Here is a 26,123-nt window from a genome sequence, read left to right as displayed (position 1 = left end):
GCTTCAAAATGGTTTCTTCCGGAAAGGGAGCCAGAAATAAAAGGGAGATCGAATGGCGGTAACACAGCAGGCACCTTGTATGTTTATTGGCCTGTTTATCGGCAACACTAACCCAAAGTACCTCGGTGTTTTCCAAGGGATATTGGAAGATTGCTAGGGAAATTGATAGGGGCTTATCAAAGTTGATCTCCGGTTCATTTTGACGTTCGCAGTAAAATGCACAAGAGAAAAGACTTTGTTTCAATCTCTGCGTTAAATTTTCTCTTCAGTCTGCATGCACAGAAGTTCATTAATTCAAATTTATAATGTTGATATTTTATCCTTGCATAGCAACTGCTGCGACTTCATTGGAGCCGATTTCACTTTCCTCATTCACAGCAATTTCTACCATTTCTGTTGCAGGCTCTTGGCTCTCTTCGTGAGATTCAATGATCTGGACAGCCGTTTCCTGAGGTGGGTCCATCACTTCAATCTGGCCGTCCACATACTTCACTGCCTGTAACTGGTTGCCTTCTTCATCAACTAGTCGAACCTAAAGGAGGTAGCAATCGAAGAACATAGCAGGACCTATGTCATATTCATTGTTACATCATGCCACACTGACTGTATCACTGACAAACATCTTTACTCTAAAATACTTAATAAATACATAAATGCAGATCATCATCGAGGATTTGAGTGCAGTTGGGTACTTTTACAAGTGTACAATAATGACAGAAATTTTAAATTTTTATTAACAATATTCATAACTGCAAATTGGTAATAATAGGGTCTGAACTACAACTGTATTTGGCATAAATACTGATCATCATTAAGCATACAAGTGCAGTTGGGTACCTTAGTAAGTATACAATAATGACAGAAATACCAAATTATCAACAATATTCACAATCTTAAATTTATTAATTTTTTACACTTTTGTTATGACTAACAACACTTAATGACACTGTGGTATGCATGGACACATTGGTACATGTATGAAAACTGCTGTATGCAATCTGTTTACTTACTTGGCTTCCATCTTGCCCATACTCAATAACAACCTCTCTAACTCCAGTACTAGCGGCAGTACTGTCAAGTTGTGGTATCACAATCACCTGCTCACCACTAGATTCTCCTTCAACCTGCAAAGACAAAAAGTACATCATATATTCTTGTAAATAGACCAAAAAAATGGGGATCTTCCCCTTTAGATTCTCACTTTGTACAAGTATGTTTATTTTTTTATCTTGTTTGATATAGGCTTGCAGTTGAATGTACTTTGAAACAATGTTGAATGGGCTTTGGGGACAGATATTCAGACTCTCAAACTTTTTCAATTCTTTTCTGATCCATCACTTTTAGGGATTCATTTTGAAGCTCTTTTAGAAAGAAAACTTTCACCGTCTTAGTGTTTTCGAAATTTGAAAATTTTACTTTTCTGTATAGAGTTCACACACGGATAGCAGCCATTTTGAATTTCAAACATTGGCAAATCTTGGGTGATTTGTTTCTCTAGTACCAGAATTTGCACAGTGACCCCCAAGTTTGTACTAACATTACTGTTAACAGATTAGGCAGATCTGTACACAGAGCAGAGGGGGGGAAATGCAGTGATCTCCCCAGGATTTTCTGATAGAGTGGCGGCTAATTTGCATAACAATAAATGTAACTGTTATGGTAATGAGTTTCTATTGTTTACCAAAAATTATAGAGTGGCGGCCACCACTCTATAATAGCTCTGGGGAGAACACTGAAATGTGTTCAGAGAAATCATTAAAAGTTTGGGGTTTGATATTGTCAGAGAATTTATAAATGTAGAAAGGCATGCAAGGTGTGACGTGGTAGAAACATAGGTGACTGGCTTTGGATGACTGCAAGTGTTGTATGCACTGCGAATTCCAAGCTTTCATCAACCAGTATACCAGAAAATTGTAAATCAAAGTTTTTTATGGAAATGTTTCGATATGATCTGGTGATGGTGCATAATTACATAAAAACCTTGTAAAGTTGAATGTGTTCATGTTTACCTGTTGATGGTCAACATCACTTCCCTGGCTGGAAGCATCTGCTTCAACTGTGTGTGCAATCACCTGATTTTGCATTTCAGCCTGGGCTTGGTACGCCGCAATTGCATCAGAGATCTGTGACAAGGCATCCTGAGTTTCATTGGTCTCTACAGTTGTTACGCTCTGGAAGTCAGCAACGGCAACATTCATGTTCTGCATGGCTGAGACTGGTAACTGATACTGTTGGGGAAGGTGTTCCTTGGCGTGGACTTTCAGGTCAGCTTTGGAGCTCGTCACATACTCGCAGCTCGTACATTTATAGACGCGGCCCAGCTGGTGAGCCTTGATGTGCGACCTCAGACGCTGCTTCCACGAGGTCGTGAACTCGCAGTAGTCGCACTTCATCTTGACGTCAGAATGTTTCGCTTGATGTGCAGTGAGGTGCTGCTTGTTTGCCGTGGAGTAATCGCACTTCTCGCACTTGTACGGTTTGACGCCCGTATGTTTCGCTATGTGTACATGCATCTGTGTCATGTTGATGGCCGAGTAGTCACAGTGGCCGCACTTGAATGGTTTCAATGTCGAGTGTGTTGCCATGTGTCGTTTTAAACTATTCTTATAGCCGGTCGTATATGTGCACTGATCACATGAGTAGACTTTGTCAGGGGGCGATCTGTTGGGTTCGTGCGTCAACAAGTGCCTAGTCAGACTGTGTTTATGAGCGGTGGCATAATCACAGAGTTCACATTTGTAGTTCTTTTCTTTCGGTGGTTGGTCATCGCGGTGCTTGGCCTCATGGTTGAACAGTTGTTGCCTATGTGCTGCGCTGTAATCACAGAAGGAGCACTGGAACGGCTTTACAATGGAATGCCTGAGCTTGTGAGAGCGCAGATTCTGCTTTGTGTTGGTGGCAAAGTCGCAGCCTTCAAAGTCACACTTGAAGGGGCGCAGGCCTTCATGTTTGTCCATGTGAGCTTTGTAGCTGGACTTGTACTGCGTGGCATAATCGCACAAGTTGCACTTGTAGGGTTTCTCGCCGCTGTGGATTGCGATGTGAGTTCTCAAATCCTGCTTTCGGGCTGACGCATAGTCGCAGAACTCGCACTTAAAAGGACGCAGCCCCTCATGCTTGCTTGCGACATGATGCAGCAGACTGTGCTTATAGATACTGGAAAAGTCGCACTGATCACACTTGTACGGTTTCTCAGGATCGTGTTTCTGCAAGTGTGTTCTCAAATCATGTTTGTACGGTGAAACATAGTCACAGTTTTGACACTTGTACAGCTCGCTATCGTCTAGCTTCTGGTGCCTTTTCATATGCGTTTTCAAGTTGTACTTGTGCAGAGTGGTATATCCACATTCTGTGCATGAGTGGACTTCCTGCTCATCCGACTTTCCAGCTTTTGTTGCCGTCTCTCCATCTTTGGCATTTGATTCAGCTGATTCCTCACCATTTTCCTTATCAGAGGACTGGGTTGCTGTTTTTTCCTCACTGCTTTCCGTGATATCATTTGTGTCAGCCTTGCTGGCTCCATCATTCAGTGATTTGATCCCTTCAACTGTAGCAGAGATCTGATTTCCGTCAGCAGTGTTATCACTTGTCTCTGCTCCACTGGCCTCCTTCTCCGCAGTACCATCGTTGCCGGTTGCCCCGTCTTCCTCAGCTTCGCCCACAACTGCTGCAGTACTGTCTGCTGCACCTTCAGCTTCGCTACCTCCTGCAGCTGCGACAGATGCTGCAGCTTGGCGCAGGTCAAAATCTGTTATAATGATGATCGCACTTCCTGGGCCAACTTCTTGAATCTGGATATTTCCTTCACCTGCTGCGGAGACAAGGTTTTCCAGGTCACTTTGTTTTTCTTGTTGTTCTGCTGGTTTTTCTTCAGTATCTTCCTCATTCTTGATTTCCAGATTTGGTTTCTTTGCTTCATTGCTGGCCTCTCCACCTGTATCCTCGGCTTTCCTCTTTCCAACTTCTGGCATCTTTGATGAACATGTATGTCAACTGACTCTGAAGATGGCAAAAAAAGAGGATTGTAACATAATTATTTGGTATGCCATCTCAAAGTTAATTTTGAATGCAAGACTAAAGGCTGAAAACCTGCTGCAAAACAGCAACTATTTTCCATGAAATTGTATTTCTGGAAGTTAATCCCTGATTAATAACACTAATTTTGCTTCCAACAAAGGGGTAGAGTTGAAGAAAAATTGCTTGTGGCATTAACCTAATACTAAGTGTTTCTCTAAAGCTGGAGAAGGTCTACACAGACTGTGTTTTCTGCAGAGTGTATGTATCCCCGACTCCCTATCTATGCCTACAATGTCCACACTACAATGAGATCTTGAGATATTGATAATGTACACAGAATATTGATGGTGGCATTCTGCACCATGATTGCTATGATACAAAATTACACACTTGAAAATATCTGCAGAAAGATGTGGTAAAAGATGACAGACTATCAACTAGAATTTCCCTTCATATAAAACTGTGTGTGGACTTATGTGAATAAAGTGCAAATGATTTGTAGGGGCTTCTAATATATTAAACATTTGCTACATGGATAAATGCAAGAAACAGGAGACTGTCTTTAATTCGATATTTGATCCACAATAAACCCTAATTTGCTTATAGAAATACAGTACCCTGTAAAACCTTAATGTGCATAATTTATTACCGTACCTAATGCTGAAGCTTTTTTTTTTGTTCATTCTGGTATATAGGATGCAATTTCCCATTTATTTTTAGTTATGAATATAATTATGATTATACTAAATTGCCACAAATTTGTTTCAGGGTGACGTATCACACAGAAAACGTCTGGTTTAGCATGAGGTATTTTGTTACAATTTCTCTGTGTACTGTGGCACTTGTTTATCCCTGACATTTTTTTTTCAAAAGAGATAAGATTTCATCAAGTGGTTAGATTAAGTCCCACTGAAGTTTCAAACAATCGAATGGGTGGGTCTATCACAACGTGGATGTAACAAAAACATCTGTGATTTGTTGAATGTTAGGAAAAGACAAAGTTTTGGAGATTTCATAATAAATTAAAACCCACCTGTTCTGGGTACCATGTTTATTGAAGGTGAATAACATAAGAGTCTTGTCTAGTGTCTACGTATAAACTGACACCGTAAACCATTTCCAAAAGGTACACCCATTTTCAAAAGATGGTACACAAGCCACAAATCTCTTACTGGGAAATGGGCACATAAAATTTTGTGATGTCATTTGGGTCAACTGAACGGAAATAGTATGTGCAAATAGAGGGAATATACATCTTTCACATCAGTTGGCATCAAGTCACCTCGACCCCTGACCTTTTCAACTCCATCAGCCCTGGTCACCTTGACCTCTCCATCCTAGTAACCTCAACCCCCTCATGCTTTTCCGTTGGCAAACTTGAATCATTATCTCAAAAGCCCGCTGTCAGGTGTGTTCGATGCTCATAGCACTTTGATGGAAGATCGTAACAACAGGAACGTGCATTAGCCTGAGCCAAGCGATGGAGGAAAAAATCCTCTATGGCCAAGCATAGGTAGATGTCGTATAGGTGTACACGGCCAAGTATCATCATGCACAAGTGCTAGGCCAACATCATTTTGTGTATCAAAACAGCTTAATGTGGTTTTGAAGCAAGAAGATTTTCTCACAGAAAGATTATCACCGAGTTACATGATATTTAAAACATTTTCATATGACAGGAAAAGTGTGACGAGGTCAAAGTGACTAGGGTACCGAGATCAAGGTGCCCACCTTAACCAGCATGGTGTGAATACTGGGGTCTTAGTAAATGGACGGGGGTCGAAGTGCTGAGTGACCTGCTCCCCATCAGTTACTGTAAAGGGATCAAGTTTGCAAAGTCATTTATTTCTACGTTTGTGAAAAATTGAGTGATAGTTTATGGCCTGCGCAACTGGGTCTAGTTGCTAGCAAACTACTGAATTCAATGCACCAAAACTGTGAGCAGTTGTCGGAGAGTAATTTGTTGCATGTATTCTGGGTATTCTGGGTGTCTTTTGCAATCTAGCCATGCCAAAACAAGAGAAGCTATTAGACGATCAAACGGGTCGGATTTCAACCATGGCAACACTCCCACCGACGAATCGTCCCCTTAGAAAACTATAAAGCGTTTCCTATTGAAACTACTATCGCGCCAATGCTCAACTATGGGGCATTATGGTCGACGGGGCTGCGAATCTCCGCCATATTGGTTGCCAACTCCCGCCCGAACACAGTCGACATTTTTGCAGGATGCAAATTGCGCCTGACTGTGGATGAAGGTTTTGGAAAGCGTGCCAAACACAGCATCTGGTTTTGTTTTAAAGGCTTAATAAGACAAAAGCTGCTAGCGACGGAAATGAGAGGGTCAACACGCATAAGCAACGGACAGTTCCGTTGAAATAAAAATTACCGTCCGTAGTGTTTCTGAGCGAACAGTTGGAACGAACACGCACGAACAAACAAACGGTAAGTTTGTTCCTTTTCTCCAACTATAATATCATTTTATACTGATTTCAGGCCCGTTTAGACTTTCGTTAATTCGGGCGGGTATTCCAAGTTAGACACCTACCTTTAAAACCTGGGAAATTTCGACAAAAACTCGACAAGTCCGGTGTCGGTAGCACGCTTTACGCTGTGAAGTACCCGGATGACGAAGAACGAGCACACAATCCCAGAATGCAGTGCGAGGTTATAAAGAGCGATCTCTATTTTGATGTAGTTTGAGGTTCGTCCTGAGACTTCACTGTGACCCACACCAGGCAAGGCAAGTTCATTCCTAAATGGCCCGATGAAACATTGTCATTTCGAAGTGAAAGGGCCAAGATGCAAAGTTTCCAAAGTTAGATGGACCACAACCCCTTTGAGAACTGCATGCGGAAGAAACTTTCAAACATGATGACGTAGTTCAAGTTCAATTATGATTGTAGACTCATGCCATGGTTCAACCTTAGCGCCCGTCTGCAAGGCACTACGCATAACACTTGCACTGTTCTATAAATCAACCGCAAGTAAATGTAAAATTACTCAAATGAAAACCTGAGATCATGATGTGAGTAAATCACCCGAAAAATAAACTGACCTGAGGCTGAAAATATAACATGGTCATAATTGCATGTTTACTCCTCAGATCATAAAAGTAGAACACTTAACTTTTTGTGAACATGATGCTCGCTACAACACTAGTATGTCTGTATGGATTTTTCAAGGAGATGCGGCCATCAGAGCCCTTCCTTGCTCCATATCTGCGCACAGAGAAAAACCTGACCCAGGAAGAAGTGACAAACCAAGTGTTTCCAGTTTGGACATATTCCTACCTGTCAGCACTTGTCTTTGTGTTTTTGCTAACCGATTATCTCCGTTACAAGCCGGTTATAATTTTTGAGTCCCTGACGTACATTGGAACATGGCTCCTTCTCTTGTTTGGCCAGGGTCTACAAACAATGCAGCTCATGCAGTTTCTCTATGGCATGGCAACGGCCACGGAAATTGCATACTATTCTTACATCTATGCTGTGGTCCCAGCTGATCAGTATAGGAAGGTGACAAGTTATACAAGAACAGCAATTTTGACTGGGGATTTTGTTGCAGGGGCTCTTGGACAAATTCTGATATCATGCAAAGTTTTGACTTACTATCAACTGAATATTATTTCTCTTTCAAGTGTGTGTGTTGCATTCGTTTTGAGCATTTTTCTACCCACTGCAAAGAAGAGTATTTACTTCCATAAGGACAGTAATGCAAGCAGCCCTCGGAAAAGTGTGGAGCAATACAGTGATGGTGACAACTCAGAAAACAAGAGGAAAAAGGACGACGTCACAAACGATGCACAGCTAGATGTGAATCCATCAGAAAGTCAAGTCCAAGTGGAGATTCATGTGAATGACCTTGATAATGATTCAAACCGCATTCAAGAAGAAGCAGATGACCGGCATGTCAGAGATACAGATTCACCTAGGTTGAGAATTGGCATACGTAGCGATGAAAGTGCACAAGTTGGTCCAATGGAGACTCAGTCAAAAGAAAGATCACACAAATTCAAATTATACAAGTCAAACTGCAGTATAAATTGCAGAGAAAATCTCACTTCACTGCTGACAGACTTCAAGGCCTGTTATTCTAACCCCCATCTAATGAAATGGTCTCTGTGGTGGGCATTTGCAACATGTGGCAATTTTCTTATTGGAAATTATATCCAAAATTTGTGGGATTTGATCAACCCTTCTTATGAAGCAGAAGATAGTGTTAATGTTTACAATGGTGCAGTGGAGGCTGTTGCTACTCTCTCAGGTACTGCCTAACCAATCCAGTCTTTTGATCTTTTCAGTTTATCCACAGTCCCTACAATGTGAGTGGATTTACCCGTTCTAAACAGTTCATTAGCAACTACCGGTATATATTGATAACTATGTGTAAAGAAGGCTAAATTATTACCTCATGTTAAAGGAAAAGCAGGTCAAACAAAAATCCAAGCAAAATAAAATTTATCTCGTACTTCCAAGAGTTACACTGAAGTCAATAAATCTTTGAAATTCCAGGCAGGGCTTACAGTAACATTTCCCCTTGAAATGATTAATGTGATAGTCGTTTGTAACGTAACTTCCTCTTTTCTTTTTAATCAGGTGCTCTGTCTGCCTTCATCTTGGCTTTTGTGAAATTTAATTGGACAATATTTGGAGAACTGACTCTTGGTGTGGTATCAGTACTGGACTCCTGTCTTCTTCTTGTCATGAGCATAACATCAAACATCTGGATTGCATATGCTTTCTACGTATTATTCAGAGCATCATATCAATTTCTCATCACAATAGCAAGGTAAGTGTGACATTGTACAAGGCTAAACATTCATATTTCCGGTTAATGTCATGGGATGCAATACAGAAGAAATACCCCAGAATTTTGCCTTACACTTTCAGATCAGTTTAGTTTTACATTGATTTATTAACATCTCATGGTTATGGGCCCATGAGATGGTCTTACACATAGACAATTGAATCATTCTTACTAGTGCCCCCTGGACATGATATGTTCATTTCATCATGAATAATCGACTCATAAAAGTCTGAAATTTGCACCTCTAAAAGTTTGAGCCATCAACCTTTTTTGCCTTTCTAAAGATTACACAAGCTTTATATATGAATTTCAACACAGTAGCTCTCACACCTCTCCTGATAGTGTCAATGAGACTGTCAGATTGGGTCTCCCTTTATGTAACATTGTGAACTTGTTTTGAGGAGAACTACTTCAGCTTTGTTTATGGTCCGCTATTGCTACTGCTACTTCCCTAATATGAATAGGGTCCACTAGTACCCACAGCCATTTCCTCTTAGGTAGTACCGGTAGATATGGTGGCAAAAATGTTTGTGATAGCCATAAATCACAAATTTTGCTGGCAGCGCGAACTTTTTTGTCAAAATGCCACTGTGAATAACTCTCATAAAGCTAGGACAGTGCACATGTTAATAGGAAAGAACCCATTAAGTGCTTATATAGTTTATTGCGGAGGAAAGATCCCATGATGTAGAGGGATGGTAGCTAGACTTCTGCTTACAGCAATGCTGAATGGAAATGAAGCCAACACACAACCATTCATGAATTGGTGGCAAAGATGTAGTTTGCTTATGATTCAGATGTTTGCAGTGTTTCAAGCCTGCAATTATAATCATTAGAATTTTTACAAATATTGCAATTTTCAATGCTGTTTTTTAGTCTTCATATTCATCAAAATTATCATGAATAGTTACTTCAATCTACGACGATGACTTTGACTCTGCTCTTTGAATTTACCATTTGGTTTTCTTTTTGAGATACAGCAAATCTATTCACATTTGAATTGTATTACAAATTTACAATGCAGAGGAATGAAAGAATACTGTTGTCAGAGTTATTCAAGAAGTGTAGATTGCCAGCACTCTAGACCAGCAGGCAAGCACTATGTTCAGAGATATTAGATATATGCTTTTCCAAAACTGCAAGGTCAGCTTGCCAAAGCTGAATGTATCGTAATATGCTAATTAAAATAGTTATCACATATTTCTGCATAATATGAACACCTTGTTAAAAATATGATTTGCACTGCCAGAATAAAGTATCATCTATGTTACTTTTTTTTCTCTCAATAAATCTGCAGTTTTCAGATTGCGGCTCATCTGACCACAGAACGCTATGCACTAGTGTTTGGTTGCAATACTTTGGTAGCATTAGCATTGCAGAGTTTGTTGACGGTGATTGTGGTGGACAAACATGGCTTAGACTTACCAGCAAACACACAGGTAGGAATCTGAAAGCAAACATTAAATTGTTAATGCTGTTGGCATTTATGGGGTCATGTGTGTCGGTGTAAAAGGTGATTTGAACCAAGCCACTTATCATGTTCAGTATAAGGAACCAATTCATTTTGATATTTAACCCTTTTCCTGCCAGACAGTAATAACTGTATCACTTCCCCATCAGCCAAGTCAGTAAAAAGCAGTATTGAGCCAAAACATGACGTATTTTCACCCACTTGGCTTGGTATGTTATAGCATCTTTTGTCCAAAAAAATCAACTTTACAGTATTATGTTTTCAACAGCCTTCAAATGTACAGTATTATGTTAAAATACATCACATGGAATACGTTGTGTTTCATTAATTTTAACCATCTTGACCTGGTGGTGAAATATGGACTTGGCAGGAAAAGGGTTGATATTTAATGGAGACACCAGTTGGTGCCATTTCAAGATCAAGTGACAAAAAAATATCAAAATTCTGGTGTGGTAACAGTTGATCAAAACTGGATCTCAAAAGACTGGATTAACATTTATAGGCAGTTTATAGTTTGTACAATGTAAGGGATTGACTTCGGAAGGGTCATTACGTTGTATGACCAAAGTCCGCACTTACTAAATTGCCTCTATAAATTTTTATTATATATTTTAAGTAGACTGCGATGCAGTGCAACAATGTAGGGACCAATTCTTTGATTGATAAACATTTTGCCATATGCGTAAAAAAATTCAATACAGCCAAAGCTGTATCACCGTATAAATAAAGTATGAATTTTGTATACTGCACTGATTTTGTCCAGAAATCAAACACTTTTAAATGGTAATGCATGCAGCAAATGGCATGAAAAAAATTCATTTCCTTTGTCAAGTGACCCAGTTTTGACAAAATAACAGAACCTGAGAGTGATAAGGGAAATGTTTATTGCTGTAACCCTGCTGAAAATGAAGATACAAATCCTCTGTACCTTGAAATTCAAACACATTTCACTTGTGCATAGTGTAAGTTCACCGTGTAGTCATACCAAATATATTTCACACAAACATGAACTCCTTCTGTCATGAAAAGTTAAAGTATAATATTTTCACTCCTTGTATTTCTTGAAAAATGTCAATATGGGGAGTATAAACGATTTCTATCGATATTGAAACTGAACTCTCTTAGTCAGAATTTTTACAAGTGTGAAAGTTAACCTAACTGTCTTGACCTGAGCACGTCTGCATGCACTACATGTAAAACCTTTGATCTTGTTTCAGTTTAAAGTATACAGTGGCTATTTCTTCATCATTGGTGGTATATTCATGAGTAAGGCCATTTTCACGTTGACGAGCAACGGGTGGAGAGCAAGCTGCAGCCAGCGGTGGGACACCGCTGACACAGACACCGGCAACTGTGAAGAGAAGTACCTGGCCGAAGAAATGGAAAAGAGTCCATCTCCAAACACAGAGTATGAAGATAGAGAGGAGGGGGAGACTACTTCATGTTCATCCCAGACAACTGAAGATAGAAGACCCTTGATTATTTGACGATGACTGAAATCGGGTGTGTGATAGATTCAGCAGGATGGGTCTTAATAGCTTTAAAGGCATTTACCTCACAACTGAGTGATGCAGGGGGTGAGTGACCTTCACGCCATCTCCAGTTCCTTCACTCAATGCTAAGATACTGTGGAGGTGTGTGAAGGTTAGCCAGTGGTTTCATGTAATATATGGTTGTATTTCACGACGAAGTCGTGGTCTTTTGGGAGATTGGACCAGACATTGGGTGGTTGAAAGAGAAATTGCCCATCAACAGGGAAGTGTATTGTACCTTGCTGTAAAGCTGATGTATGCTTCAGAATCTTGCACATCTGAAAGACTGCACAGTGATGAACACTGGCTGCTGGCTGCAGAGCTCCAGAGATAATGAAGGAAATTTGCAGCCATTATTCATCTTGTCAAAACCCTGCAGGAGGCGACAGAGGACAGTGCTGTTTTGGAAAACCTCTTTTTTATTGGCAATATGAACAAGTTTCAAAGACAATGATAAGAAGTTTTGACTCCCCATTCTCTGATACTCTTTTGAATCATCTGCCATTGTAAATTGTATTCCATTAGTGCTCAGGATGGGACGTTCCAGACCTTGGTGTAAAAATTGTCAATTTGAATATGATAAGGGGCCATCGACAATAAAAGCTGACGCACAAGAAACGTAATTCCTTCGTTTTACTTGAAACACCCTCAAAACGAAAGTTCTTATGCGAAATCAATTTCACAATATGATGCCGTTTCTGACAAACCCACACGCACCTCTCTGATCCGCACGCCCATGAAAAAATACCAGAAGGGCACCTTAATTAATAAACCTCCACTTTACGCGTTTCACTTTTTAAGACAGAACATTTTAATGTATTTCGTACGTAGGAAAATGTTTCACATACATGTTTCAAGTTGAAAAAGGATACAAGTTTGTATTTCACATTCATGTCTTTTCGTTGTCTTTTCTGTTCTCGATGAGCGCAAAGGTAGTTTTGTGTTCTCGCTGCAAAGTCGCACTTCGAAAACAATAGAAAACCTTATGCGATTTTGACACACACAAAACGAAATGAGCTTTTACCCCCTCCCCCTTAAATGAAAGAATTACGTTTGTCTAAAGTGCAAAGGTCAAGTCCTCCGTGCTCTGCCCTTTGTATTCCTCTTAGACAACTGAAGATTAGTAGACACACCTTTGGTTGCAAACTAAAAGGGATTTTCTGAGGGGGCTCTAAATAAAAGTGATGGTATGAATTGACTCCCTAGGTTACTAAAATTAAACAAAATTCCTTGTGTGTCCAGTAATCTTCAGTCTTGCCATTTCTCATTACTGGCCTTCACCACTGAACACATGAAGGGTGGTGAGGACAGTACTTCTCATTACTGGCCTTCACCACTGAACACATGAAGGGTGGTGAGGACAGTACTCCTCATTACTGGCCTTCACCACTGAACACATGAGGGTGGTGAGGACAGTACTGCCATTTCTCATTACTGGCCTTCACCACTGAACACATGAAGGGTGGTGAGGACAGTACTTCTCATTACTGGCCTTCACCACTGAACACATGAAGGGTGGTGAGGACAGTACTCTCATTACTGGCCTTCACCACTGAACACATGAAGGGTGGTGAGGACAGTACTTCTCATTACTGGCCTTCACCACTGAACACATGAAGGGTGGTGAGGACAGTACTTCTCATTACTGGCCTTCACCACTGAACACATGAAGGGTGGTGAGGACAGTACTTCTCATTACTGGCCTTCACCACTGAACACATGAAGGGTGGTGAGGACAGTAGTGGAATAAAAAAAGAAGGTAAAGATGAAATACATCTCTGTATCCAACCAAGTCAAGGCACACTTGTCCATGCAAGGGAGCTGATACGTGTGATTCATTACAAAGCGTCAGTTTACATTATGAATTGTTCAAATCACTGATATGGATATCCAAAATCATGATGATATTGTCAAATCATTTATTATGTTACTTCAATCTACCGAGGAGTCAATTTTAGTTTTGCCTTGTGTCAGTTATTTTTAGAAGTATTTATCTACTACTTGTACTCAATGACCTTCTTCTTCTTCCATTTATGCACTGATAAAATTTTTGCCTTAAAATTTTAACAGGAATTTAAGTCCTGATCATGCTTACATTCTTCAATTTACATTTTCAGCATTCAACTTTGACGTGCAAATATTGATATTTAGTGGGTTTTCTAGGGGTAATGAAGTTTTTATCCAAAAAATCATTTGTACATAGTATATTATTGATCATGATGCGTAATGATAGGACAAGACGGCCTCTAAGATGAGATTGAGTGTTGACGATGTACAATTCTCAAATCTTTATTTAGGGGAGGACCATTTGATTTCAGGGGGGATGGGTATGGCAGCAATTTTTTTTCCTGTTACTCTGACGGCAAATTGTTTTTTCTATTGTCAGTCTTTTTTTTCTCAAGCCAATACTGGATCAAATTATTTTTTTTTCTCCTTCACCTGCTGACAAGTGGTTTTTCCCCCAAAGAAAATCATCCACCCTCCCCCCCAAAATAAAATGGTTCTCCCCATAATTGTGTGAATGTCATGTGAAATTCTTGAGTTTCCAAATCATGAAGTCATGTAATTTGATAATGTTTTGCATCGTATGTGAGGTAAAAGGGATGTGACTGCATTTGTAAATGTTGTTCTACAATACTTTTACTGAGGAGGAAATATGAAGGGCTGGCTTCTTTAGATTCAGAGAGGGAAGAGAAAAGAAACTGTACTTGTACAGCTATTTGGAAGTAAATTATGAATTTTAATAAAATTAAGAAGAACCCTTCTCAAGTGTACATGAACAGTCTACAAGAAAAATGCATCAGATCATGAAATACAAAAAATGAAAGAGCTCCTTCTACCCCCCCCCCACTCCCTAAGATCTAATGGAACATTTCTAATGGTATGGGATACAGAACATATCCAAACCTGTCCATTGGCTTAAAGATGATCCCATGCTCTCCATAGCTTGGTAAATCAGAGGGGCGACCAATTTATATAATATAACAGTGCATAATTTGCGTATTCCCCTGATTTAAAAAGATGCTCCTTTGCTTGGTTACCGGTTGTTGACATGTGAATAAATTGCTCGAGAATCAGTGGTGGCCCTCAGCTCAAAACCCTTTGTGGTTACTATGCAATATGAATAAGTGTCATGTATGAAATTATGCCTGAATGATAGATGAAATTATGCCTGAATGATAGAGCTAATTTTTAATGCGGTGTGACGTTGAAACAAATGTAAAAAAAAATGTGTATAACATGTATTCATAACGTCTATGTCAGATATGCTTTATGTGTACACGTCATTGTCTTTTTCTTTGGAGATATCCCGTGCATATGGTTGATATTTGCAATATGTGTACAAACTCAAATTATATTATAACACAGCGAATGCTATCTTTCCTCGTTGTTTCTCAGAATAAAGAAATAAAACTTATTTAAGATATGTATATTTGATGTTGTGGTTATTCTGTATTGATATTTATACCTTTAGCTTATTTGAAATGAAAAAAACTTGTATAGAAATCAGCAAAAAGGCAAAGAAGCAAACGGGGTCACAACTTTAAAAGCATACTCCAACTGCATTCATTACATCAAGTTTTCTTGGAAGAAGTTTAATTTCCATAGTATTGTTGTATTTTCTCCATTCTCACAAAATTGGTCTTCTGCAACACCCATTTAACCCTTTGAGCACCAAAGTCTACTTATGTCACCTTTATAAAATATATCAAAGTAAATTTTTGCTGATTTTTGCCAAAATTTTGATAAAAATCTGTAGCCAATGAAATGTGATATCCATTTGGTCCAAAATTATGATAAAACTTACAGAAAAGTTCACAAAAATTGGTAAAATTGCATTAAAATTTTGTTGGGAAAAATTGTAGCTGTCGAAGGGTTAAGTTTTCCATCCACAATTGCTCTTAGTTAGTTGTGAGGCAAAGGCCCGTGTAACCTGCACTGGGTTACAGGGGCCTTCTGCTGTGTACCAAACCCAGGGTCCGTGTGTATGCTCCAGTAAAGGCCTAGAGATTGAAAGCACCCTGGAAAAGTCCTTGAAAATGACATTGAGTGCTTGAAAATTGATAGCCCACCACAAGTTTCAAAATTGAGTTGATAAGATCAGTCATATTATTATCATGTAACTGATATTTAAAAAGATGGTTATTGTAAAAATAATACCTGGAAAACGGTAGTTTAGATCTCAAAAACTCCTTAAAAGTCCTTGAATTTCAAGGGACTTTGAATGTATTATTACCCATGCTATTAATTTTTGCTTCATTTTACCAGCAAGATTATGATGCAGAAAGAAAGGAAGTGTTGATTTCATCTCGTTTCTGTCATAAACATATATCTAAATCTGTACATTCAAAAATGGGCACACATACTAATATACTAATATTAAATGTTATACTTTCAGTACAAGCTGTCATAAAACATTGAGGGAGAAAAGCTCGTTTCTAGAACTACAGACACTACACAGACCACAGGGCCCTCGATCTCCAATGATGATGATGATGGTGATGATGATGATGATGATTAAATATTTAAAAAAATAAGAAAAATAATATATTTGGACCGAGTAAATCTGTTGTTGTTGTTGTTATTGTTGTTGTTGATAGTATTGCAGAAAAGAAAGTATGCGCTGTAAAATTCAATACAGCCTAATTATACACATGCGCTGCAAAATTCAATACAGCCTAATTATACACATTTAGGCTGTATTGAATTTTGCAGTGCATGAGCTGCTAATGAGTTATTTGATCAGAGTGATACGCCTTCGCATTGGTAATAGGGCAGAACAAATTAATGAAGGGGATTAGGGAGGGCAATCAACAAATATGGACTGTTTTCTTTGAAATACTATACAGAGATAGCTAGGGTAAAGTAATAGGCACACACTAGATACAGGTAAGGCATGTATAATGAAAAAAAAAAAGTTTAATTCATGTCATGTATTGATCATATTCATAACTTCTGGACGAATAATGCTTACAGGCAGTACCCTGTGGTGAGATCTGCCATTCTGATTAAGGTTTAGCGCCACCTAGTGGAGGGACCGTGTCTGTACACATTACCACGATTTCGCACGAAGGTTGGAGTTGAGATTTGATCGCGCTGCGCTGCACACTCAGAACCTTGACGGTTCTCACATCATCGCTAAGCAGCTGTCAAGGTGCTATTATACGTCACTGATGAAATATACGTCAACATAGACTCCCGAGACTACGGTTGTGGACCCACAGAGTCGTATAACAGAGAAAGTATCCCCCAGAAGAGAGAGGTGTGCGCAATCGAAAACCAAACGATACTTTCTTTTGCTCCTCCGAATGACACCATTCGTTGTACGGCGGCGATACGTCTAGTAAGCAAAGGTAGGTTGATTGTCTTTTCCGCCTGTTTGACCTTGTGCTTTCATCTCGCCGGTCGATCGATTCAGAGCGTCTCAGCTCAGCTCACGACTGTATGTACTCTGTGAACAGACACTCAAGGCAAAGCCTTCTGTCGGACAGTTTTACATGTAGTACAGTGTGCATCGTGTAGACTCGCGTTTGTCGCCAGGCGCGACGCGACCGACAACACATTATGTACCGTGTACGATCATCATCGCGGTATTGCACATCAAAGTTGAATACTGAATATGTAAATAAATCCTAAAAGCATACGTTTATTAATGTCCCGTTTTATTGTGGCTATTAATGTATATCAAAGAAGTGTTTAGTTATTGGTTTAATTCTTCAGTTATTTGTTTATCTATTTTTTAACCATTTTCATGCAGTGACACGGACTTAAATAAGTTTATATCATAGAAAAAGTAAAGCAGTAGGTTCCACAAACAAATAATTTGGTGATGGTGTTATACTTGGATTTTAACCCTTTTGAAGCCTGCTGAATGAGCTAAATACACTGACAAACTATGGAATTTTCTCTTTACAAGAAAAAAATACAGCTGAGAAGTCTTATGAATCTATGTCAAAATTTCATCAAGATAAACTTCACTTTGAGCTTTCACTATACATATTTAACAAGCAAGGAATAGTTTTTGCTAAGAATGACTTTGTAGGCATTCTAGTGTCATTTCTGTCTGTCTGTCCGTCTTTTGACTGAAAATTGTGAATTTATAATTTTGCATTGATAGTTTATGGGGAACTCCAGTAGCATGGCCGGGGAGCCCCCAGTGTTAAAATTTGCCACTGGGTAATGGGCTGAAAAAAGCACCCTGAAGATACTTCTATACTGTCATGCAGGTTATGACTGATACTGCACGGTAACACTCCCGGCTAGTAGTATTACTTTTGATGAAGTGAAAAAATGAATTCTGTTTATTGGGTTAGATTTTTCCAAGCTTAGGTAGTTAGGTGGGCATTAATTTTTTATTTTCTTTCAATGTTTTTCAGAACTCCTTTGCAAAATCCGTTTTTTCCTCGTATTAGTAATAACATACACCAAATAGATTTTATTGCAATAACACATAGCTCTTGTTTTATGTATTTCGTTTTCTGACAAGGAGCATGTAGCATGTTTCCATATTGCTAATTGTCACATTCCAGACATTTTAAAAGCGGCATTGATAAGCATGAAAGGGTACAAATCATGAAATATCATGGTTATATTATGAGTATCACAAGTAGAGAATGCATTTAGCCTTTACACAAAGTATATAAAAGTTATGAAATATGAATATTATTGATATAGGGCTCAGCCCTTGGTGTCGCGCCAGGGGTTAAGATTGGCAATGTTTTTGTATTGATTCATGATAAAATGTAATTGTTACTTCATAAACGTTTATATGACAACTATGCCCAGTTTCCCTCTGATGAAAGCAGTTCACGTACTTACACGACGTCAAACCCTGCAGCAGGGCAGGTAAAGATTTTCTGTAGCGTGTAAAAATTTTGGACAAAAATTGGCAATTTTACAATGATAACAGCCTATGGCGTTAAACAAGGGACGTATTATGCAATAATTATCATTGCAATGGTAACCGCACTGCCCACCTTCCACTTGCAAGCTGAAAACTATAGCGTTCCGTCTAAAACTTGCAATTTTTGAATCTAATTATTGACACAGGGGGCGCTCTTCTATAATCCAATCCCAGCATTCTTTGCGTATGCCCCCCGTTCATATGCACGACAGTTTTCTCCGTTTATCTGTATCAACGATACTTTGTATCAGCGACAAGGTGTATAATAACATTTACTGGCTAATAAAAGAGGTATATTTTATAAAAGGCATGTTATATCATAATAATTTGTTTCGTATTTGTTTATTTACGAGTATTAAAAAAAAACCAAAACATGGCGGCGCCCAATGAGAAAGAAGGGTACACTTCCGGTTACTCGCATAGTATATTATGAATAAGCGCATGCGTAGTCAGTAAGCCGCTGGCGCAATATGAATATTATTGATAAAATCAGGTAGGTATTTGATGGGGGATGAGCCTCTCTTCCATTCTGCAACACTTGCAAAACCACTCAACAACAGATTCAAAGAATGCTTTGTGCTCTGCAGTACATGGAAAAGTCACTGAACATCTGTAGCCGTTTACCAATATGCCAATCTGATTTTATTACTAAAATAAATTATATTTCATAACAAGATATTTTGTGTAGACGATTAATGCTTTTTCGGCCTGTGCATACATGTCATATATATGCATTTGATTTGCTTGTCAATCAAAAAGTTCATTGCATTTGGATGTTGACACTCTAGACAATAGCCGCCCTCTACTGTCTATACTTTCATCAAATACATTCATATACATGTTGAGCTTAGTATGCAGTACTGTACAGAAATTTGCATAATTTATCACTGCCATCAAACTTTGCTGAGTTTTCAGAATGTTGAAATTCCAAATACCTTTTGCAAATACATTACTGATTGTCATTGTATTGATCCAAGTCCTACGATTTTTACAAGGAATCAAAATACTATATTAATGTCCAATAAACCGTCAATCGTAGTTTGTGCAACTGAAGTGTTGAAGAAGCCATATTGAATAATAATGCTAAATGTTCAACTGAAAAAATCAGTCAACACACAATGGCAAAGCAAGGCTGTTTCCTTTAAAGTTATCTTACAACCAGTATCATACCAAACCAAATTTGAAATATCTTAAAGTCTTCTAATAAAAAGTATAACTACATAAATGTGTATCTTACACTTTAAGATAAAGTTTTGATGTAGTCTGTCACAGTTGGCACACTTCAATTGCTACAGTTATACATAAATTGCTATTGTACATGGAAAGTACATGTTGATGTTTTTATAATCAGATACATCATTTGTTACAGTAGCAAAGGTGTCGTCACTCTTTGTTGTTCTTCTTTCTTTTGTAGGCCTTCGCCATGGCAACTGCATGCGCAACTGATGAAAAGCGTCCCTCAACAGGAGAGACTATTGACTATAATGAGTGTAATCATCCCATCTACATTCTAAAGGGCCTTAACGAACTGAAAGCCCTTCAGCTCTTTACTGACGTGACACTGGTGGTTGGGAATCGCGAGTATCCGTGCCACAAGGCAGTACTGGCATCTTGTAGCCCGTACTTCAGAGCCATGTTCACCAGTGACATGAAGGAGAGAAACGCTGACAGAGTCCAGATTAAAGACGTTCAGGTCGATGTGATGGATGTCATCATGCGGTTTATTTACACAGGCAAAGTGTCCATCTCCCCACAGAACGTTCAAGCCATCTTTGAGGGCGCTAGTCTCCTCCAGGTGCTCTCTGTCCAGGACATTTGCACCCGGTACTTTGAACGCCTGCTGTCTCCCAATAACTGCTTAGGAATTCTTGACTATGCTGACACGCACGGCTGCAAGGAATTACAACGGAAAGCCAGGAAGATGATTCTGAATAATTTTGCCGAGGTCTGCAAAAGTGAGGAGTTTTTAATCTTGCCAAAAGATCGCCTGATAGAGATCCTGGCCAGTGATTTATCCATAGACAACGAGGAAATCGTGTGTGAAGCCATCACAACGTGGGTGAATCACGACCGAGCACAGCGAGAAATAAGCCTAGCTGATTTGATTGCCCATGTTCGACTTCCCTATTTGCTACCAGCATATCTTGGCAAAGCTTCCAATGATGCTCTACTGAAACAAGTCCATCTCGGCGCGGCAAAGGACAAAATGCTTGAGAGGACAAGGACTTACTATGCCAAGTCCCGAGAGAAAGCGGTGACCAGCTTGTCCGCAGTGAGACCCCGGAACTACACTCAAGTGTTGCTGACTGTTGGCGGTCAAGATGTGGACCTCCAGCCTGCAAACTGCATCTGGTGTTTTGATCCGGTCAAAGAGAAGTGGAGTTATTTGTATGAACTTCCAGATGAACTGTTTGACTGGGACTTGGCTGTTACGTCTCTCGGTACGGACGTCTTCATCGCTGGCAAACGACCTCTCATAAGCTCATTAACGTCCGCATTCCCGGCATGGATTTATAAAGGCGTGAATCAACGTTGGATGAAAGTTTTGCTCCCACAGGGCCTTGAGATGGCAGAGTTTGCTGTGACCTCGGATGGTGTCGGTATCATCTATGTGCTTGGTGGCTACGACTCCAACATGCAGAATCTTGCCACTGTGAGGCGTTACGTAGCCGCCACCAACACATGGGATGAAATAGCTCCCATGTTGATGGCAGTGAGCAATCTGTCAGCCACTATCTGTGAAGGCAAAATCTATGCTATAGGGGGCTACAATGGTGTAGAGGACACCAGTGTCATTCAGTGTTATGATCCGACGCTGGATAAGTGGAGTTACGTCAGGCAGCTACCAATGACAGTCAGAGATGCTGTCGCGCTTACGATAAATGACTCGGTCTACCTGTTGGCAGGCGTGGCAAAGAGCTTGGTGTACCACTATAACCCAAAACTAAACAAATGGAAAGAGCTGGAAGGAATGACGAAAGATGTCTTCATGTACGGGGCCACTGTCTGCAACGGTGATATTTATGCCGTAGGTGGCTACTCGGGAGACTACTTTGACATTGAAGTGAACAAAACCATCCAGATGTACGATGCTGAAGATGATCGGTGGACAGCTACAGAAAGCATGCCCCATGGCTTGCACAGTCTAAGGTGTACAACAATGTATAGATTTGCAGCGTTAGGATCGTGATGAGACTGCCCAGTCAGTCAAGCAGAAGAAAATACATGTAATTGGATACGCTGAAAGAGAAATGTACTAGAAATATATACAGGTGTGTGTTCCGTCCAGTGAGTATCCAGTGGTTTAACCCTAATTCACCAGCATGGTTTGACCCAAAGCCAATGTTACCAATGGTTATTGCAGACCTGTTTACAGTGAATTTGGGGTGAACAGGTTAACTGGTACTTAATACTTGCCATGTTAGACAATATGTGGAACCGTTATGTAGAGATATTTACAAAATTAGGAAACCGATATCTATAAATTAAGGCACAGTGGATGAACATGTCAGATCTTGATAATAAATAGGAAGTTTACCAGTACTGTTGTTGTTTGTGAAGTTATTTTTAGTCACATGGATGTTTTCACAAAGTGAGTTAGTAGAACGGCAATATTAGAACTTCAAGTGATTTTAATCTTGGACTTATTTAATGTGAAATTGTATTTTGTTCCAAGTGTGTAACATTTTGTCCCTTTTAGCCAGGCTTTATTTCAAAGCAAGTGGTTGCAAAGTCAAGTGAAATACTTTTTATCAGAGAGGCATTGCCTTCAGGGTAAATAGAAGGGTTTTATGAAGTATTTCTTTGATTTTTAAAGTTATAAGGTAAAAACATTAGAACTAAGCCTGATAAATTGTGTAGAGTAAAGTTAAATTTAGTTTTTGTGTACTTTTCTGATTCATAATGGCATGAAATATGGGGAAATACATACTCTTGTAAAGAATTTTTCTTGAGTATTTTCCTCCAGTGTGATCTTTGGAAAGCTGTCATCAATACTGTGTGCATAAAATAGAATTATATCATACCAGTATATTGATGGTGCAAATGCAGCAATCTGATTGGTCAAGACGTGAAAAGAACGGTGATATATTGGCGATATACCACGGCTGGCATGCGCGCGAGCTTACAGCTTGAGCAAAAAATCCGTTTTTGACGTTCCATGCCAGAATTTCAATATCCTGTTATGATATAATAGCAATAATCACACCCACCGAGGGTATACCACTCGATTTTGACCAGTTCACTTCATATATGCACTTGCTATCGCTCATGCATATATGTCGTGAACTGGTCAAAATCTTGTGGTATACCATCGCTGGATGTGCTTTATCGCTTAAATATTTCACACTGCACTTATTACAAAGAAATATATCATTATGTCAAACATAGAACTGTTTTCTAAGATTTATCATAATTTCTGAGTGAATCTTTAAGAAACAGGAAAAAAAAACATCTATAAGAATAACCAACCCGTTTACAAATATTTCCTTTCTTTAAGTCCCATCCATATTCTTTTCGCAAAAATCCAGCTTTTTGAAAATACTGAATCCGTCTTCATAAATTTCACATCATTGCAGTTACTTGTCTACAGCTTTCAGTATTCTGGCAGCTAGTATGCATACCTTCCCCCAAAAATAGGAAGTTGAAAAAACTATGGAATGAGCCATTTAATTCCAGTTTTGCTGTATGTTGGGGTTAACCTTTCCAATGAAAAATACTAGTAAGATTGTACCCCACTTTGGTATTGAAAGGGATTTAGTAGAAGATAGTGTTGATAACATGCATTCATATCATTTAATATTTTCTCCCAAAATGAAACAAGGCATCGATTCTGATGTTGGTTCATATTTTTGTTCATTTTAATATGAAAACCTGATAACTTCATAAAGTACTGTACTTATTTGATGCTCTTAGGCATTTTTTCCAACTCAAATGAAACAATTTCATGGAATTGAGTCACTGTATATTATTTTATAAAATTCATTGAAAATGTCAGTTTTTAACAAATTTTTCCTAGTTTTTGACTCTGTAGCTTTTCTGTATCAATTTATCTCTGTACTAGATGTATTTATTAACAGCAGTTTTTGTTTGTGTATGAAAATTATCTGTCATGGAAGGCCTTATGATCTGAGTTTTTCCAAAAGGAAATTATGATAGCCTCTAGAGGGCGCCCTTGCAAATGTGGTCATCGGGAATCAGACTCCACTGCACTGATTATCATCAGCTCGTGGAGTGACTGTAGTAAAACTATGTCTAATGTAGAGTGCAAGATGTGAGATTCTTTGAAATTTTAAATTAATGTAACGAAGTTGAAGGTGATTTATGTTAAATTACATATTCTCAAAAATTATTTGATGAACATTATGCCCAATCTTCCAAATAAAAACAGTTTGGTTTCCGTAGGGGGTATTGTTATTAAAAATGAAACCACCTAAGATTACCTTGATGTGTAAAATTGTGCTGTATTGGCCAATTGCTCTTCTGTCTTGCCAATGATTTGACTCAAAATATTTTGGCTGTTCACAGCTCTCTGTAATTTCTCTTGTCTCATCGTGAAACAAAGTCTGAATTTGTTCAAAAGGAGTGTGAACATATTAAAAAGCGATGACATTATATCTTCCTGAAACAAACTGCTCTTCAGCCAAGAATATTTGAAATGTAACGGCCTAAATAGGGTGTAACTCACAGAAATATTCCCCCTTCACAAACTATCATCTGTGCTGTAGAGAGGCTTTATAATTCACTGTCCAAGAATCGTAGATGATCCTGATTTGCTGGTGTGCGAAGTTGATGAAATTTTCAGTCAACAAATCAAAAACAGACTTGCTGAGGAATTGGAGTCCATAGAAGATTGGACCAATCACCAGTAAATTTTTTGTTACTGTAAGTTTGATTGTGATTGGTTGTTAAGTTGATTGGCTGAAATCTTTAACCAATCAGCAGCAACCTCTCAAATGACATTTTTGATTTTCTGATATTTACCAACAGAACACATAAACCTTTTGTATAGCCATTTAAATCTTTAGTACTGGTATATAGCTTTCATGGCACCATTACTGATCACGACAGATTTTTCAACAAACAAACAAAACCCTCATGGTTAGATAGAATAGCAAATAATCTGAGCACCAAAGTCTATTTTTGTCCCCTTTATTATTTTAAAATAAACCCAGTCAGTTATTCTCAGATTTTTGCCAAAATTTGGAGAAAAAACTGTAGCCAATGAAATGTGATGTCCGTTTGGTCCAATCATGTGTCAAATATTCCAGAAAAATTCATGAAAATTGGGGAAATTTTGCACTAAAATTATGGCAGGAGAAAATTACAGTGCTCTAAGGGTTAATTTTAAGAATTGTTGCCCATTGCAAGCTGCCTTTCGTCATTCCCACACTTTGCTGTATTGTTGAGAGTTGTTCCATTTTGCACAAGCTAATTTCAATTTACATTTATATGATCATGTGATATTATCAATCTGATGAAAATCTGAAGTGGAGATATAATACTATTCAGTAGCTGTAACTTTTCGTGAAATTTTTCACCAGATTTGTTTTGCGTGACAACTACAAGCTCTTGTCCTCCTCCCCAAAGAATGTTGAAACCAGTACTATTTAGCTCATCAATACAGCACCTATACAAGTAAAATGCACTGTTATTGTTAACATTTGAATTTTAGTCCAGACTAAAAAATTCACTTGTAATAGTAACAATGTCGTCTGCACATGTACAGGGTGAGTTGACAAGCTAAATACCCTGTATCTGAACATGATTTTAGGAAAGAAACAAGAAATCGTATTTTACATTAAAAAAACTAACAAGAACGGTGAAAATATCAACAAGAGTTTCAGCTAATGTCCCTTTCATATATGAAGGGTGAGGCCCAACATATGACAAACACAAAGGAAGTGAAAAGTAGGAGAAGGAGCAAATGGCTTTTTTCTCATTTTTCAGATCGATAATATTATTTGATGTACACACACAGTACTAGTCAGTGTAGAACCGTTTTGAGCAGTTTCATTCACGATGTGAAACAAATCTTAGTTTAAAACCAGTCCAATATTCCAATACAGGTACACAACATGACATTCAAACAAGGAGAACTGCCTGTAAAATCGTACTGTTGAGGGCCATACCTGTGAACTTTACCACCATCTCTCTGACTATGGACATCAGTCTAGAACATTAAAAACAACAGGTTTTGGTCGAACTTTGATAGCGTGGAGGTTAGTGTGTTGGCTTGGGATTCCTTATTTTCACCAACAATCATGTAAATTTACCATTTATCAAAATGATTTAGTCAGTACTCTCCCACCCAGTAATTTGCACATGCTTCACTTATTATTCATCCATAGTTCTAGTGAATTGGTTGCATATGACCTAGACATGATCTGTG

General features: G+C 38.8%; 3 protein-coding genes across 5 annotated transcripts; 2 read left to right on the top strand and 1 right to left on the bottom strand.

Moving 5' to 3' along the window:
- Positions 1–149: 149 nt before the first annotated feature.
- Positions 150–25,998, bottom strand: LOC139118586 (zinc finger protein 431-like). 3 transcript variants are annotated; one of them, XM_070681979.1, is made up of 4 exons: positions 25,864–25,998; positions 2,010–3,999; positions 1,011–1,124; positions 150–532 (listed from the first exon to the last, which is right to left on the bottom strand). In XM_070681979.1, the coding sequence occupies exons 2-4, from the start codon at positions 3,969–3,971 to the stop codon at positions 317–319; spliced, it is 2,292 nt and encodes a 763-aa protein (XP_070538080.1). In that variant the 5' UTR covers positions 3,972–3,999; positions 25,864–25,998; the 3' UTR covers positions 150–316. The 3 variants fall into 3 exon arrangements, with proteins under 3 accessions (XP_070538080.1, XP_070538078.1, XP_070538079.1); XM_070681977.1 differs by lacking the exon at positions 25,864–25,998 and adding an exon at positions 6,566–6,663; XM_070681978.1 differs by lacking the exon at positions 25,864–25,998 and adding an exon at positions 5,051–5,189.
- LOC139118590 (thiamine transporter 2-like) lies at positions 6,686–15,256 on the top strand. The gene is made up of 4 exons (XM_070681991.1): positions 6,686–8,283; positions 8,616–8,808; positions 10,124–10,265; positions 11,515–15,256. The coding sequence occupies exons 1-4, from the start codon at positions 7,158–7,160 to the stop codon at positions 11,782–11,784; spliced, it is 1,731 nt and encodes a 576-aa protein (XP_070538092.1). The 5' UTR covers positions 6,686–7,157; the 3' UTR covers positions 11,785–15,256.
- Positions 16,877–24,173, top strand: LOC139118588 (kelch-like protein 24a). Its single transcript, XM_070681990.1, has 2 exons — positions 16,877–17,183; positions 20,148–24,173. The coding sequence occupies exon 2, from the start codon at positions 20,157–20,159 to the stop codon at positions 21,921–21,923; it is 1,767 nt and encodes a 588-aa protein (XP_070538091.1). The 5' UTR covers positions 16,877–17,183; positions 20,148–20,156; the 3' UTR covers positions 21,924–24,173.
- Positions 25,999–26,123: the final 125 nt, after the last annotated feature.

This window comes from Ptychodera flava, chromosome 19 (genome assembly GCF_041260155.1).
Source record: "Ptychodera flava strain L36383 chromosome 19, AS_Pfla_20210202, whole genome shotgun sequence".
Taxonomy (NCBI): Eukaryota; Metazoa; Hemichordata; class Enteropneusta; family Ptychoderidae; genus Ptychodera; species Ptychodera flava.
The sequence above is the reverse complement of the archived record's forward strand: the minus strand, read 5'-3'. Positions and strand labels throughout refer to the sequence as shown.